The sequence below is a fragment of the Xenopus laevis genome, chromosome 1L, assembly GCF_017654675.1.
Source record: "Xenopus laevis strain J_2021 chromosome 1L, Xenopus_laevis_v10.1, whole genome shotgun sequence".
NCBI lineage: Eukaryota > Metazoa > Chordata > Amphibia > Anura > Pipidae > Xenopus > Xenopus laevis.
In genome coordinates, this window is record NC_054371.1 from 118,351,253 (window position 1) to 118,368,470 (window position 17,218).

The 17,218-nt window shown below is 36.9% G+C and overlaps 1 protein-coding gene across 7 annotated transcripts in view; it reads right to left on the reverse strand.

Moving 5' to 3' along the window:
• The window catches only part of palm2akap2.L (PALM2 and AKAP2 fusion L homeolog), a 155,506-nt gene that overhangs the window by 61,312 nt on the left and 76,976 nt on the right, over positions 1 to 17,218 (reverse strand). For 5 of the 7 annotated variants that reach the window (XM_041585289.1, XM_041585272.1, XM_041585240.1 and 2 more), the window contains one exon: positions 7,248 to 7,321. In XM_041585289.1, the coding sequence (XP_041441223.1) occupies positions 7,248 to 7,321 (74 nt within the window). Of the gene's footprint in view, positions 1 to 4,693; positions 4,960 to 7,030; positions 7,054 to 7,247; positions 7,322 to 17,218 lie in introns of those variants that run through there. The other 2 variants (XM_041585469.1, XM_041585427.1) reach the window with 2 other exon arrangements.

Here is a 17,218-nt window from a genome sequence, read left to right on the forward strand (position 1 = left end):
ATACTGAACAATCTTTGTTTTCAGTTCTTTTGAGAGTTGCTTTGAGGATCCCATGCTGTCGCTCTTCAGAGGAGATACCTTTTCTCATGATTAGACACAACTGCCTATGACGTTCAAGGTTTAACAAGCTAATCGAACCAATTTGGTGTTGCAAGTAATCAGTATTGAGCAGTTACATGCATTCAAATTAGCAAGGGTACCCACATTTTTGCACAGCCAGTTTTCACATTTAATTTAATTTCATAAACTGAAAACTGCTTCGCTAAAAATTTTTGTTCAGAAAACACCCCAGTACTCCCAGTTCCTGGGAAATGAAAGTCATAACAATGTTATCTTTTTTGTTGAAAGTGGAATAAATTATTATGCAGGCTGACAGGGATTCCCAATTTTTTTCATATGACTGTAGAAGTTAGAATAAAACTGTTCACCATCCTATTAATGATCAGGTTGTTCACAACAGCAGTGTATTTATCAGATGAAGAATGAATTATTCAGGCGACAAACCTGAAAAAATCGAGCAATTCGGATTTTTGGTCGATTTTGTCAAGGCTTTTTCCGACCCCACTTTTTCGAGGTGATTATTTTATAAATGAGTTAAATTCGTGGATGGGAGTTAGGTCGAGTTTATTTTAATAAAAATGAAATCATTTTGAGTTTTAGTAAATGTGCCCAGAGGCAATTCTCAGAATTGTGTATGGCAGGGTATTTTTTTGGCATTTTGTTGCCTCAAAAAGTAGCGGTTACTGGTAGCTCCGGAACTACTAGTAGCAGCTACTTGTTGTGGCTACAAAATACCCTGCCATAGACAATACTGAGAATTGGCTCTGCTAAAACACACTTAGGGGCACATTTACCAAAACTCAAAATTATTGGCTTCGCTAAGTAGTGTCTTAGCGGAGCCAATTATTACTATAGTCTGTTTTGTAGCCTGACAAGTAGCTGCTTATAGTAGATCTGTTTGTCTTCACCCTAATGACCCATTTTGTTTGCAGGAGGGCTAGGGAAAGAGGTGGTCTCAAGCCCAGATTTCCTTCTGCAGCACCCCTATACCGCCAGGTCCTAGTGGCCACCCCCCCCCCCACAAGCACGCATACATGCTCCCTCGCCACAAATCCAGGCCTGGATGGTCTGGCGAGAAAGGCCCCCTGTCTCTCTTCTGCACTGATTGGTTGATATGTGTATATACATGTGTAGGGCCAAAATATGTTTTGCAAGAGAGCCAGGGAGAGCATTAGGAGAACATTTAACAAATACCCCAGCACCAAACTTTTTAAAATAATTTCTTTGTAATATTGTCACAGACACCAATAATGAATTTATATTAATCACAAAATGAATTATTTAGTACGAAGAGAAATGTTTTCTCTGGCCAAGTAACTCACAACAGCCAGATACTCACTGTACGAGACCAGTTAGACTGTTACAAGAGCAACCTGCCGATTGGTTGTTGCATGAAAAACATTGTCTTCATAACCCATTTATGCCCCATATGTTAAAAGCAAACATCTTATCAGTTGTCATAAGTTACTGCACCTGGACAAACTTAGTGGCTTTGTTTTGGAAGCAAGGAAGAAGATCTATTAAACCGATATCCTATAGCTGTACAGCCTTTACTAGATTTTACATTGTCCCCCCAATATAAACTATTATGAGAAAAGAATGTATCTATACCTGAAGTAGGAACCTGAATAGGAAAGAGCAGCGAAGTACTGTGCACTTGTCTGAAGAAGTGTACTTCCTGTTAGTCATGTGACTAATCTGTTTTCTTCCTGTGTGCTACCCTCTTGGCCTTCTCTTTGACATCAAATTGCATGAAATTCCAGCACAGGAGATTTAGACAGGGCTCTTGACAGAACACATGGTTGTCTGCTACACTTTTAAATAATTGCCCCCTGCAGCGATTTAGTAAATGTGGAAAATTTTAGGCATGGTTTAAGGAACAAACCATGAAGGATTTCAGGTATACAGTTGTTTTCAGGCTAACCACACACCACCTACAGTAACACAATCCATTTTTTGCTCAGCTTCCAGGTCTCATGTTTCATGGCATCTAACAAGAGAGATCTAGGTTAGGCTGGCGCTCATCAACATACACCCTATAAAACAATAAACCAGTACAAAAACTTTCAGGGATTGATCCAGTTGAAAAGTATTAGTGATTATTTAGATTCATTGAAGCTTTAGATTCTCACAGCTGCAAAGTAATCAGGTTGATACACCAGTAAGCAGTAAGCATATATGTATATAAGTGGATGCTCATATGCCCACTGTGCACTCCCCCGCTGTGGCAGCTACTGCATCTGTGTTTACCTATTAGTGTATATGCAGTTGCAACATCAATGGCAGCAGGAGCGCTGCGCCACTGAGGCGAGTTTAGAAATCAGCATCCCCACTGGTTACTAGGGGTCAGGATCATCTCTGAATGGTAGCCTTTGAAGTAAAATAAAATCTTTAGTACAGAATAAAGGCTGTCAGCTAGCATACACTACTAGATGTTTTAGTTACAATTTCATTCTGGTCACAAGAAAGATGGCTGCATCAGGAAAATATAGGCTCTTACAGATTGCATACAGCCTTAAATGGATACGGGTTCTGTCCAGTTGATGGCAACCATGTCAATAATCAGGTTTATAGATAACTAGTGTGGAAGAAGATCAAGTACAATGAACAAACAGAAAAAACACATCCAACACAAATTATTAGAAAAAATTCTGAACTCATTTCAGCAGTATTTTGTTTATTATAATAAGTACCACTCCAAAGCTTACCAGTCCAGCTGCCTGATAGCAACCAGACAATATTATTCGGCTAATATTAGATCAATCTATAACATATTAAAGCCTCCTCTTTAAAGGCTAAAACACACAAGGAAATGTAAGCATCTTGGAATCCATTTCTGGTATTTCAGAAGATAGTACCCATAAACCCAAAATTATCCAGCTTTGACAGCTGGATATAGCAAATGTCAATCAGAAATGCCACTTTTCCAAGCAAAAGTTGTCTGCCAATTATTTGCATCAGTACTTACCAGTAGGGATGCACCGAATCTAGTATTCAGTTCGGAATTCGGCCAGGATTCAGCCTTTTCAGCAGGATTCGGTTTTGGCTGAATCCTTCTGCCCGGCCGAACCTGAATCCTAATTTGCATATGCAAATTAGGGGTGGGGATGGAAATCATGTGACTTTTTGTCAGTAAAATTTTTTCCCCTTCCCAACCCTAATTGCATGAGCAAATTAGGATTTGGATTAGGTTCGGTATACAGCCGAATCTTTTGCAAAGGATTCGTGGGTTCGGCCGAATCTAAAATAGTGGATTTGGTGCATCCCTACTTACCGGTGATTTAGGCAGGAGTCAATAAGGGTAATTTAAGGCACAAGTTTGTGGGTAGGACACAAAGGATGGCAATATTTTAAGGGGTACTTGCCACATCTGCATAGGGGACTGGGGGGGAGATTCAAACAGCTATCTAAATCTTTTGCTCTCCCCTTTGCCCAGCGAGGTTTCATTTTGGAGAGGGTTGTAAGCTGGACAGAGGTGGTCAGTGCAATTGGCTAGTGGTTTGGTTTATCAGTTGGGGGTACTGCAGTACTGCAAGGAGACACGCAAGCAGTGGCAATGGGGGGAAGGCAGTACAACAGAGCCTGGTGCAAATTTTGCACTGGGGCTGGCAAGACAGTAGTTACGTGACTGCCCAAAAACTGTGGTTTTTGTACAATGCTAAAATGTTGTTTCAGATCCCTGGCTATCACTCAACTCACAGAAGTATTTAATGTTTCAAGAGCACCCCAAATATTTGCAAAGCAATCTCCAACAATAACCCCAAACAAACAGTCTGGATTCCAATTTGAAAATAAAAGGTTCTTAGACAGAGAAGTATAATAAGAGAAAAAGATGTCAACTACAGTGATTGTAACCACTATATTCTAAAATCCTCAGCGCATTGTTACAAACCAATTCCAAAAGCTATGATAACACCTATAGAAAGTATGTCTTTCACCGTTACAGAAGTGTTTCAATAGAATCAACAGACCAAACATAAGGGAAAAAAATTGCAATTATGCTTATTGCAGAATCCAAAACATGTCCTTCGATCAACCTCTGTGAACTTGTGATATATTTCCATCTTTTCTTTTGAAACAGCAAACCATTGCTGCGTTCTGCCACAGAACACTGTCCTTAAAATAGCTAATCACTGCAGCATGATACTGCTTTTATTTTAAGATATTAGTCATGAGAATTCTTGCTTTTACTATAAACCCAGAAATCATCATTTGATATACACGTCCTTGAATGACTAACCATATTTATCCAGTGCACAAACTCCCACCAGTGAACTTGAAATATGTCATAAATACAAAATCCATTGTTTATATGCACAAATTTACATTATATGAGTAATTTTACAATTTAGATGTATATGTTTGCTGGATTTGAATAGCTATTAAAGTTAAAAGCATGTGCAAGAAATCTAAAACAACTTTACATAGTATTACTGGCAATTACTGGCATTATTTAGTTGAAAGGTAACATGTTTGTTTTATATTACTAAGACAAGACATTATAGAAATCCTCAGCACCCCGTGTCACCGCTGAGCAGATTCCCCAGCAAATCGCACACCAGCAATATTTTTTTGGTACAAAAAGCTGCAGATGCTGCAGGATGCTTACTGCAGTCTGCTAAAAGTACAGTACCTCTGTCCTCGCTGTGCCCGCTGGCTCCGCTGTGTTGGCCCTTGCTATCTCTTCAGAGTGGATAATAATCTTCAGCTACAGTGATCAGAAAGCACCTCATGTCCTGCAGCAGCAAGCTGCCTTCCACTTAATGTTGCTCCTCCAGTCACAGAGTTATTTGGTGGCAGCCCATCATCAGTGGGTGTGGATGCTGATCTGTACTGTGTGTGGGCATATGAAGCAGCAGGCGCAGCAGCAGCCTGAATACTGTGACATTGAGCTCCCTGTCTCTGCACTGGCTCCCTGCCGTTCTGTCTGACTAATAAATAAATGAATGGGCTGGCTAGAGGATTCTCGCTTATTCTAAAGCGATCAAGCTGCATTTGTTCCAAGCTAAAGAGGTTGTCAGTACAGCAGGATAAATTCCAGGGCTGCTCAGGTTACACAAGGCTTTTTACTGTTTACTAAACTGTTCATTGGTTATATTGAAAACAGAAATATAAACAGAAGAGCAGATACAATTTTTTTAACATACCATAGGCAAGGTACATATATTGGTGCTGTTCCTAAAACTATTTCAGATCTCCAGCAACTGCAAGTATTTCTGCATGACAGAATGAGCCTGGCTCAGTGTCGGACTGGGACACCAGGGGCCCACCCAAAAACCTTTGACCAGGGGCCCACCAATTAATCTTAGACCAGTGGCCCACTCTCAGTACTATTATTCTTCCTCTCCTCACTCAACCTCTATCCTCCTAGTCTCTTTTATTTACATACTATACTCTATTACCCAATCTATTTGGCCTTTTTGTTCTCATAGAAATAGGGAATGACCATGAAATAGGCCAAATATTTAGCAGCATGAGGGGCCCACTGACACCTTGGCCCACCGGGACTTTTCCTGGTATCCCAGTGGGCAGTCCGACACTGGCCTGGCTACATTGCAACTTTATCTAGACAAACATGCTGTTATTAGACACATGATCATTACTTTTAGAAAATGCCATTTTGGGAATCCCCTAGTAGTTACCTTTCTGTATTCATAATCAAAATTCATAATCTATTAATATGGCATGACAAAGCAGCTCTAATGGCACCTCCAGTGGAACAAAGCTCACAGCACATGAGAGGAGGACCATGCTGTCTGCACTGACATGTATGTGTGTGCCACCTATTTATTTTCATAAATTTGTACCTTTTCTTCTATGGTTAACAATCAATATAGAAAGCAATTGTGTCACAACGTAACAGTACCCTCCTACAAATATGCACAAACTAATCATGCTTTATATACCTGACCCAGCATCACACGTAATGGTTTCCCATAATAGATGCGCCTCTTGCTTAAAAGTACAGTTTTGACATATAGTTAGAGTAATGTAATAACAGAAGAAAAACATTTTCCATTTTGTAGGCACAAACCATGGGGTTATATTGCCTACATCAAACTGCTGTTTCATATTAAACATGTGAAACCTCAACTTTACATGCCTTAATTTTAATTTTCCCCCATTAAATGTATTTTCCTGGATTTTTCTCTGGTTCCCTGAAAAACGCAAAATAGGGGTTCTACAGTTTTTAAACATTCTCTGACTTTGACCCTTTAGGGCTCTAATAAAATGGACCTGCATCCTTAAAGGGGAAGTAAAGTATGACTAAACAAATAGGCTAGAAATGGTGTACTATATATTTTTGGCTTCTATACCAGCCCAAGGAAAGCACAGCCCTTTTTTCTTTTCTGCTCTGTGCTGCTGTCACTTACTGATGAATATAAATGTCACAATATAAGGCTGATTAGCAATTAATAGAGAAAATTACTAATGACAGCACAAAAACCAGTGCAACTAGCGTCAGAATTTAATAATCAGCCCTGTAGCATCAGCTTATATTACAGACAAACCATTTTCTGCTTAATAATTTGCAACGACCCCTAAGCTTAGCTTCTCAACAGCTGCTCAGAGCCCACTGAGCTGTGAGAGTCATAGACACTTTCCAAGATGGTGACCCCCTGTGACAAGTTTGAAGTCCTGGATCATTGCTGCTATTGACAAGCTGAAACTTTAGGCTGGTGCAATACATGCTGTATATAAAATATGGCTTTTTTTGGCCATATTCATTTTTAGGGTTTAGTTCTCCTTTAACAATGGATATACCGCTGCTAATCTTCATGAGATTGGGGCCAACTTACCCCTGACTCTTCTCTGCCTAGCTAAAGGGTAACATAACAAGCATGTGTACCTGTTTCTTTAAAAACACAAAACTTTCTCTACTTTGGGTTTAATGTTTAAAGGTACCTTTCAATGCAAGCTTTTTATGAATAGACAAGGATAACATATAATTGGTGAAATTTGTACTTACGTTCAGCTGTAAGAGACTTTCTTCTCATGAGATTGGGGCCAACTTACCCCTGACCCTTCTCTGCCTAGCTAAAGGGTAACATAACAAGTATGTGTACCTGTTTCTTTAAAAACACAAAACTTTCTCTACTTTGGGTTTAATGTTTAAAGGTACCTTTCAATGGAAGCTTTATATGAATAGACAAGGATAGCATATAATTGGTGAAATGTGTACTTACGTTCAGCTGTAAGAGACTTTCTTCTATCTCATAGTCATCGGGGCCTTTAAACTGTACAGTTTTCTTCTTTACATCTGCACAGTGCATAAAAAGAACCATTTAAATGTGTGAAATTTTGTATACAGTGTTTTACATACCTATTTTTCCAAATACAATAAACTAGTCTCATTTGCTTTTTTCTTTAATGTTTAAATCCCCTGTTACCGTTATTTCTGCAGCATTTCTGATTAGGGACTTTTGCCACATGGCCAGAGTGTTGGTGGCAGTACACCTAAGTTGCTGCACCCTATTGTTTAGCCCACTTAGATTAAGAAAGTAGTGCCCCTGGTACTCTGGCTGCCTGGTAAAAGCACTTAACCAGAAGTGCGACAAAAAGGATCATACTAGAGCTGTGATGGGATTTAATTAAAAAAGACAAGTGAGAACACACTGAGTAAACCAAGAGCCCTATTTTGCAATATGTTTTTCTCTGCAATAACATTTGAACAATCTCTCAGAAATGACAGGTCCAACATTTTAAATTAACTGAAAGATTGTTACAACATTTCTATAATTTTTTTTAAAGTGGTAACAAAACCCACTCTGCAGATAAGTATGGGGATACAGTGAATGATGTATACCCTTTATATTTCAATTAACATATAATAAAGTGGCCATAAATAGTTGGCACTACTAGATAACCACCCACTAATGGATTCTGACACATATGGTAAAATGCCTCAGTCCATTCCTTTTTATTAAACTAAAATGTTCTATAAGCAAAGTTTCCTCTAAGCTGTATGCACTCATTAATTCTGAGGCCAATGCACATAACACATTATGTGCAGGTCTATGAAATTGGATTCAAAGGAAGGATAAACTTCAGCAAACCACTCAATTTTGCTGGTGTTCTGCTTTCCAGGGCAATGCCACACCACTCTAAATACACAACGCCAAACAGGAAAGGCACACAGATTTTTACTTTGTGGGCCATCACCTTTGATGGTTAATTAATTGCAGAAAATGTAAGCACACACTTTGGGGGGCAAGCAACTTCACCAGGTGCAATTTCATCTTACGAACCAAGCTCTCCCAAAAGCTGCAATTAGTAAACCATAGGCCCACAAAATAGGGTTTCCCTTTCTGCTTGGTGTTGTCTATGATATTAGATAGAGATGAACCAAATCCCAAAATAGCATATGCAAAATAGGGTAAGGAAGGGTGAACATTTTTTAGAATACCGTTCGACCACACACTTGGATTTGGTTGAATCCAAATCTTGCTGAAATGCATCTCTAATATCTTTTTGTCCTCGATCTGTAGTGCTCATATTGCTTCAATAAACTTATTCAGAAGTGTGTATGTCCTGTGCATCTGGATGTCTGAGCTGATGTAGTCCTAGTTGCATTTCCAAACCTGCCCAATAGATATCTGGCCTGTTCTATTGTATTCTATCAGTTAGCAGGCTGCCCCAATAGACCCATTCATGGGCCAATAAGCTGAAAACTGGGTCTGAAGGGGCTAAATTGGTAGATATCAGTCTATGTATGGCCATCTTTATTTAAATAGTAAATGTACTTGATTCTGAACAAATTAAAATTGGAAATCAGCTCATTTGGACCCAAATATAAGGGTACAGGGGGCTTAACTACAGTTGAAGCATACTCAAGAGGGCCAGGAGACATAGAGGCTCCATGAGGCCCTAATTCATATATTATTTCGATAAATACTGGTATAACAGGTCAACCTCTAGCCATTTTGGGGTCCTGAACAATAATTTGCTTCGGGCCCATTTATATCTAGTTATGTCACTACAAAGGCACATGATACTACCCAAAGCAGCCAAGCTTAACTCATGTGAAGTCTAATTGGATGCAGAGTGGCATGCTTTGAGAACTGCAGTGATCAAAATTCCCCTCTAAACATGAACTGGAAATGCAAAACCAACAGATTTTGCATCAGTACAATAATTAGGAAGTAGAGAAGAAGTAGTTGTCAAATATCTATTGAATAGGCTGTCGTATAAAACCCATACACAAGCAGATAATCTACCGACTCTGGTCAGTATCTACATGCATATGGCCAGCTTTAGCAGACGCTTCTCAGTGTTAATTAGTTACAGTACTATAAGCATGTATTTCCCATTAGAATCATCGTATTTCCCATTAGAATCATATTCATACATGTATCTGGTTTTCTATTAGCTGAAACACCCTGAATAAAATATAAATTATGGGTGGCTACATGTGGACTCACTAAAACTCTGCCAAGCTGTTTATACCTCTGTTCCTCTATTATATATCAATATTAACTTAAATACAGTCATATGAAAAAGTTTGGGAACCAGTCTTAATTCTTTGGAGTTCTGTTTTTCATTGGCTTTCAAAGTAGCAACTTCCTTTTCATATATTACATGCCTTATGGAAACAGTAGTATTTCAGCAGTGACTATTGTCATGCAATGCTCTATCATCATACAATGCTAATTATATAACCCTTTAAACCTCAAAATAAATGAAAACTGAAAAACAACAAATTAAGCAGGAAAAGCAAAGAGAATGCATGTGAATGGGCACAAACAAACACAAAATTTGTACATATTTACATATTTAAGGACTACTCTGTATTTGTGCTAGATTCCCCAAGCTCAGTCATTCAGCTGGCTGCATAATAAACCATGTCAGCATTTATAGACAAATGCTTTGGATGCACTCCTGTTTACATCTTTGTAAGACATTTTGATGACATTTTAGTTTCCATTTAACTGGTGTTTAGTTCACTGTGCAGACAATAGGTGGGCAGAGCTGAATAGTACAAAACAACATACAAACCTTTTGTTTAGCAATGTATTTCATTTGAACATTTCACTCTGGGGAAGGTGCAGGAAAACTATATGAGCAGTCTAATCAGGTCATTTTAAAAAGCAATTATTTCAAAAAGCTAAACTCTAATGATACTGCATTTATATGAATGAAAGACCTTGATAAAAATGTGACAAATACTTGGTACTTGATTGAGTTCTATTTGTTTTATGGTGTTTTTTTTAATGTTTACATGATTTTTTAGTAGACATGTTATGAAAATACAAATTATGATATCCATTATCCAGAAAACCCCAAGTCCCCAGCATTCTGGATAATAGGTGCCATACCTGTATTATTATAACTTTATTAAAATAGTGTTCGCCTACTTACTGCCACTTGGCAGTCCTTTTACAGATAACTCTCTCCCCTCCCTCTTCCTTGACATTTGCCTTAAATCAAAATATAAAGGAAAATGTGTTTTAAATGAACTAGCAAATGTACTGTCTATAGTCTGTTTATGGTGATAACCTCTTATTACCTCTACCTTTTAGCAAGATTGATTGTCAAAGGAACTGAAACTATTGAAACACCCTGGCTGTTAACAGAAGGAATTCTGGGAAAGACATCCAGTATTGCTCCTACAAAGATGCTTTTCTTGTGGAACACCGGCTGTAAATACAGTGGTGGCTTCAATGTATATATAATATCTGGTATTTAAATCTAGTTCTTCGTTAGAGCAAGCTTTGTTGTATCAAGGCTCTATCACTGGAACTAGAAAAAGCCAGCCATTTATTTGCTTTCACTCTGCTAAGCAGATCAGAGACACCAGTGTTCTCACAGTATATGTATGTATGTATGTATATATGTATATACATGAATGGATGGAATACATGAGGCCTCTCATAAAAAGTAGTATTCTGGGCTCTGTTAAACTCTAGTTATGTGTTGACCACCAGGAATTAAAACTGTAAAATAATTGAAAACAGTAATCTCCTTGCATATAGCGACATCAGGAATGAGTCAACATAGTTTAATTGATATTAATTCCAGGAAACAGAGCAGGTAATTTATCCTTTCTGATTTCTAATTTTTGAACCCTGTTTAACCTTCAGAAAAAATTGAAATAATAAAGGCAGAAGGAATAAGAACTTGAGTATTTCCTTAATAATACAAATATTTTACACACACTCTTTGACTCATTATTGATGGCAGATGGGAAAATGTAATTAGATATTGTACAGTAATAACAATAACATAATGGCCTAGATCCTTAACTTCCGAATTCAATTCTATGTTTAAAATGGAGCAGTCCTTGTAATAATATACATGTGGAAAAATTTTTTGTCTTTAGCATGTTCTTACAGTAGCAAATGCAACGAAAAGGGTTTTGCTGAATAATTGCTGCTGCTCACTTCATAATTAGATTAATGAGAAGCACTGCTAACAGAACCCAGCAAACATCACCTGCAATGGAACCAATTTGTTTATAATTGACACTTTCACAGTGCTTATTGTTGTAAATGGGAAGCCAGCAGCAATCCCCAGTATTTGAGCTCTGCTGATAAAAAACTGACACCATGTTACATAGCTATTTTGGGAACTGTGCCATGTACAAAAAAGTACACTCTTGATTGACTGCAGTAAAATTCCAACTTTTAGTTGTTCAAGAGAATGAAAGAAGAGCAAATTCCATGATCAGTTACTCAAATTAGCTAATTTAATATTAGATATAGGAAGCTTCCATGAGAGTCTCAAAAATAGGGCACTTCCTTTCACCCCATTATGTGCATGACATTCTCTCAACTATGTTTTAATTATGTAAGACTTGTGTAGACCCTGCAACTGATTACAGCTGGACACAAGATTGCTTCAGAAATATCCATAGGTGTCACTTTTGCTTAGAGTTCTTCAGTGCAGAATGTGCCTTGCATATATATATATATATATATATATATATATATATATATATATATATATATATATATATATATATATATATATATAGTTTGGATAACCGTTTGAGACCTTACTAACAGCTGTACATCAATCATTTTTGGGTAAGCAACATGTTAAAAGCATTTTATTAATAGTGCAGTAATTCCAAAGGTCTTTCATCTACCTTTATACTTACTTGATGAAGGCAGGTTAACCCTCAAAAGACTGTGCTGCTGTTTTGTACAGTATAAGGGTCTTTAAGCTATACATTGCTTACATATGTGGCATATTGGTATTCACAGAGACAGGTCCTACTGCTAAGAGTTGAGAATAAGCAGCATAATATAGAGCCTTTACAAATGAATACTGTTCTACTATAATTGACTGCATCAAGCATTTAAAAACGCCTCTGGCTTAAGATTTATCTGAAAACAGAAATTTCAGGAGCTGACTGTATCAAAAAAACTACCTATTTCCGTAATAAAAACAAAACAGATTTAATAGCTGTGTGTGCTCTCCATAGCTATGTACAGTATACTGCAAATGGCCTAAACTGCAATATTCTGCAAAAATAGAACATGACTTGAATATATTCCAAGGTGATTTAGATTGTTAGTGAATTACTTTTTTCTTGCAGATGCAAAGGATGGAACTTTGCTCACTATTTATGCAATCTCTGCTTGAATTAACTCTTATGTGAAACATGCTGCTAACCACATATGCTCATCAGCATTATATTACTGCTTCAAGTAGGTTTGGATTGTATTGGCTTATAGTGTGCCACAGAGAGCAGAACATTTAGCTAAATTTTCAAAATTTTGCTAAACATGCACTTTATTCTGTTTGAATGTTAAATTTGATCCTCGTTGATGTATGTGCAACTGAGGCTCTGGAGTGTATTTGATAGTAAATTAACATACACTGTATGTAGTATTATACATCAATACACTTAGAGAATACTTTTGACCTTTGCTTCTGTAAGATTGACTGCTTTGTTGCTTGAAAGACAGAACTGGGATACATTGCATTTATTCCCACCAGCATTGTGTGATATTGTTCTACAAACATGATGTTCACTGTGATAATAGCAATAACAGGTATGATGCATGGTAAGTGTTTAGTCAAATAGGAGCAAAGTGTCTGAGCAAGACAGCCAGAAAGAGTTGGTGGGTTAGGAAAGTCATACTGTGATTTACCAGTAGTCGGTAGATGTAAAGTGTCTTACAGCAGCCGCTTAGATTAGAAGAAACAGAAGAAGAAAAGGAACACAGAGCAATGAAAATCAAGTTTATTTTCTATTGTAATAGATACTATACAGAAAAAATAGATAGCCACAATTACAGCCTTGTGTGCTGCTGGCAGTGTCCTATATTGTTTTACATTTGACGTAAACAAAAAGAATATGCCATTTTACAATTTACATCATTTACTCATATTCAGCAGCAGAAACAACAGGTTAGACAGTTTATTTTCACTCAACTGTTTTACATACATGAAGTGACAATGAGTTTAATGTTTAAGCTTCAAGCTCACATCAATAACCTCTAGTCTATACATAGTAAGAAAGAATGTACACAACATTGTCTTTGGCCTCTTGAGTAAAGTAAAAAAGCAGGGATTGGTGGACTTTCTTTTCTCTCCCCCCCCCCAAATTAGAGACTTTTTTGTTCTGCTTTCCAGATTTTCAAATTAAAATTGATGTGATCATTCAGATGTTGGGAGGAAATCTTCAGAAATATAAATTTGATATCATTATTCATAACCAAGCCTCTTCTTTAGTGCCAATGGTTTAGCAGGTTCCCCAGTGATTATCAGCTCTGCTAAAATAGTATTTGTTTCGTGGGTTAGGCACATTTTTGCCATTTTACCGATTTTTTTAAATCTTTAGTGCAAATTCAAGCATAGAAAATCAAGTATGATCCAAGCCCCATCCTATGATTATTTAAAGGGAATGTCAACCCAAATAATATTTTTTTTGCCTAATAAAAGAAAACAATTCTTAGTAAGTTTGCAATATACATTCATTACAAATTTCCTATTGTTTTTAAGTTATTTGTATATGTATTGCTATTGGAAGCAGTGTTTGTCTGCCCCTCTCTATTCTCCGCCCTGATGGCTCAGACTGTTGAAAAAATGTAAGACAAGCTGCTAATTAACAGACAAGTCTGCAACAAGTTTGCAACATTGTTTAAAATGTAACAACCATTTTTTACAAAAACATTTAAAAGCACTGAAAATTCTTAATTAATGTATATTAAAAAGTTGCTTAGAATTAAGTTTTGTTTTATTAGGCACATATTTATTTTGGGTTGACTTGCCCCTTACATGTTAACAATGTAGTATAAAAAGGCTCAAAGGGTTCTTTCTTTTTTTTCCTGTAATAGGAAGGACCTATTCTTCCTTTAATCATTTTGAGGATTTTCCATTTACACAAAATTAATTCTAGGCTAACATTGTATTATTTATAGCAAAGAACCAGAAAAAAATGTGAGCCCAGTAAATCTATAAGTGCAAACACACCCATATAGTTGCAAGAAAGCAAGGTGGTATTGCATAGTGTTCATTTATGTTGTATGTGCACAAAAGAAAAGGGTAGGAGAGAGCAAAGCTTAGATGCAAAGTTACATGGTTAAAGAATAAATGCAGAACAAAGGAATATAGCATAGAGGAGTACAGAACATTAGTGGTAAGCAGGGGACTGCAAAGAATGCCTACTGCAAAAGGTGGCCCGCATAGTTCTGATATCAGGCTGTGTGACTAGGCCCACATTTAATTATGAAGATTAATGAAAAATAATCAGTAACAGCCATGGATTTTTGTACAATTTTGAGTATAGATGTCCAAACCAAATCTCATCAAAAAAAAGCTACATTATGTTGTCAGAAGGAACTATAATCCTTTTGGATCACATCAAATAGGGTAAAACACTGACTCCCACATCCCATGCATTTGCAAAAGTATTCACCAAACTACCATAACATATATATATTCAACCCCATAATAACCCTTCTTGATGCCAAGATTTTAATGTTTAGAGCCCAGAAAGGATCCAGTGACCTTTGTTTAAATAAACAAATACTTTATCAGCAAACATTCATTCAAAGAAAATGTTTGTACAGTAGTTTCTTTAAATATGTGAAAAAAAACTAAAATAGAGAAAAGAGCAGAAGTACAGTGGTAAGTTGTGGGATCACACATCATACCTATTCTTGTCTTTATACTTAACAACTTCACGAAAGTCAGCTAGGGAAGATTTACATTCACATACTGTACATGATATCCTCCACTGACAGCAATATATAGATAGATAACTATTCAGAGATTCAAGAGCTTTTTATAATTGTAAATAAAATGAATTTCTAATTTTAGATTTGGCATGTTGTAAACTGTAACAAAATATAAAAAATCTTCTACAATAACCTATATAAAAAGAGTGAAAAATATCAAGATGCTCACTGTACCTACATTACAAGTAAAACCCTTGGTTCAGTATATATATATATATATATATATATATATATATATATATATATATATATATATATATATACTAAGTGTCTAGAGAAATGCTCATTAATTAGGCCACTTGTCTCAAATTACGAGTTCACACTGTACTGTAAACGTGATCTCTAGTGAGTCTCATAAACCATTCAGGGCTGGCTAGCATTAACATGAATATATTCTTGTAAACCCTTGAGAGGCTGAGGAGTGATATGCTATCCTGAAGATAAAAAGAATTCAGTGAGTAAAATGCCCCTAACTCAAATGTTCTGTAGTATGTGGCAAAGGTAATACATTGGTCAAGATATCATATTGTTTTATTAAGGCTTTTGTTATTATGTTATTAAAGCATAAACTACTTTTACACACTCCCTATTTGTTATGGGTGGGTAGTAGCGATGTGCGGGTCGAGAAAAACTCGACCCACACCCGCTCGACTAGCGCCCCCTCCATTTATAGGCCTGCCCCGCCGATGACGTCACAAAAGGGGCAGGGTAGGTGTGTGCCTATAAAACTATAAGTCAGAAGCCGGCAGTCTAAGGTTGCAGGCAGGGAGAGCAGACAGAAGAGCTCAACCCGAGACCACAACCCACATAAGATGCAGCAAGGTTGGCCTGAACCAGCCCGACCCGCTGGTTTCCCTGAATTTAGCAGATTTTAAGATGTGTGTTAAACCCAAACCTTCCTGCATTGTACTCTCTTCTCTGCATCCACTGCCCAACAATTTCTTTGTTTGTACTAAACAAAATATGTAATATCTAAGCACCTAAATGTAAAATAGTTTTTTTAAATAACTGTAAAGGTATATTATATTAACAGCATTGTGCTTTTTTGTATGTGTTGCGTTAACAATATGTTTAATAATGACAATAACTATGCTTATATTACATGATTGTAAATTGATAATTATTCAACTGATAATTGACACCAGTATCTTTAAGTGAACTACAGCTGACCACATGCTTTTCCACTTGTTATCACTGACCAAACTGAATGGCCACTGGCATTTCTTTTCAGACCTGTGCTTTCATTTTCTAATTTTCAGTAGACTGTTCAAAGCTTGTTGCTGTTTGATTGCTACTGGCAACTGCACTTGTGTTATGTAGCAACTATGTTAGTAAATAAGCCCTCTCTTGCCATGTCATGTTCATCTGCAGGCCCCAGCCCAAATGTGTAGCTAAGGGTACATTCCGAAAGAATAGTCTTTAGAATCAGTAAGGCCAAAGAATATTACAGATAGCATACAGACTCTAGGCCAGATTAGATATCTTTTGTTTTTTAGTATAATGAGCGATTTTGGATAATGCACCCCACATACTGTACTTTTGTACTGTAAAAGACATGCAAAAGCGTCCAATAGATAATAATAATAAATAAAAAAAAGTAGTAGTGGGGGGTAGCAATTCTAACTTTTCTGATGGCTGCCATTTTATGTAAGATTTTTCTTATATTGATTTTTCCAATACGCTCCCCTGCATATTCATGGGTACGTGGGGGCTAAATGCAGTGGTAATGGCTATTACACTGTATATTTTGTTAAAGTTATATTTTTCAAACTGACAGAATTAAAAGGGTTGTCCCCTTTGAGTTAACTTTTAGAGCAATGTAGAGAGTGATATTCTGAGACACTTTGCAATTGGTTTTCATTTTTTTTTATAATTAGTGGATTTTGAATGATTTAGCTTTTTATTCAGCAGCTCTCCAGTTGGCAATTTCAGCAATCTGGTTGCTAGGGTCCAAATGGCCCTAGCAA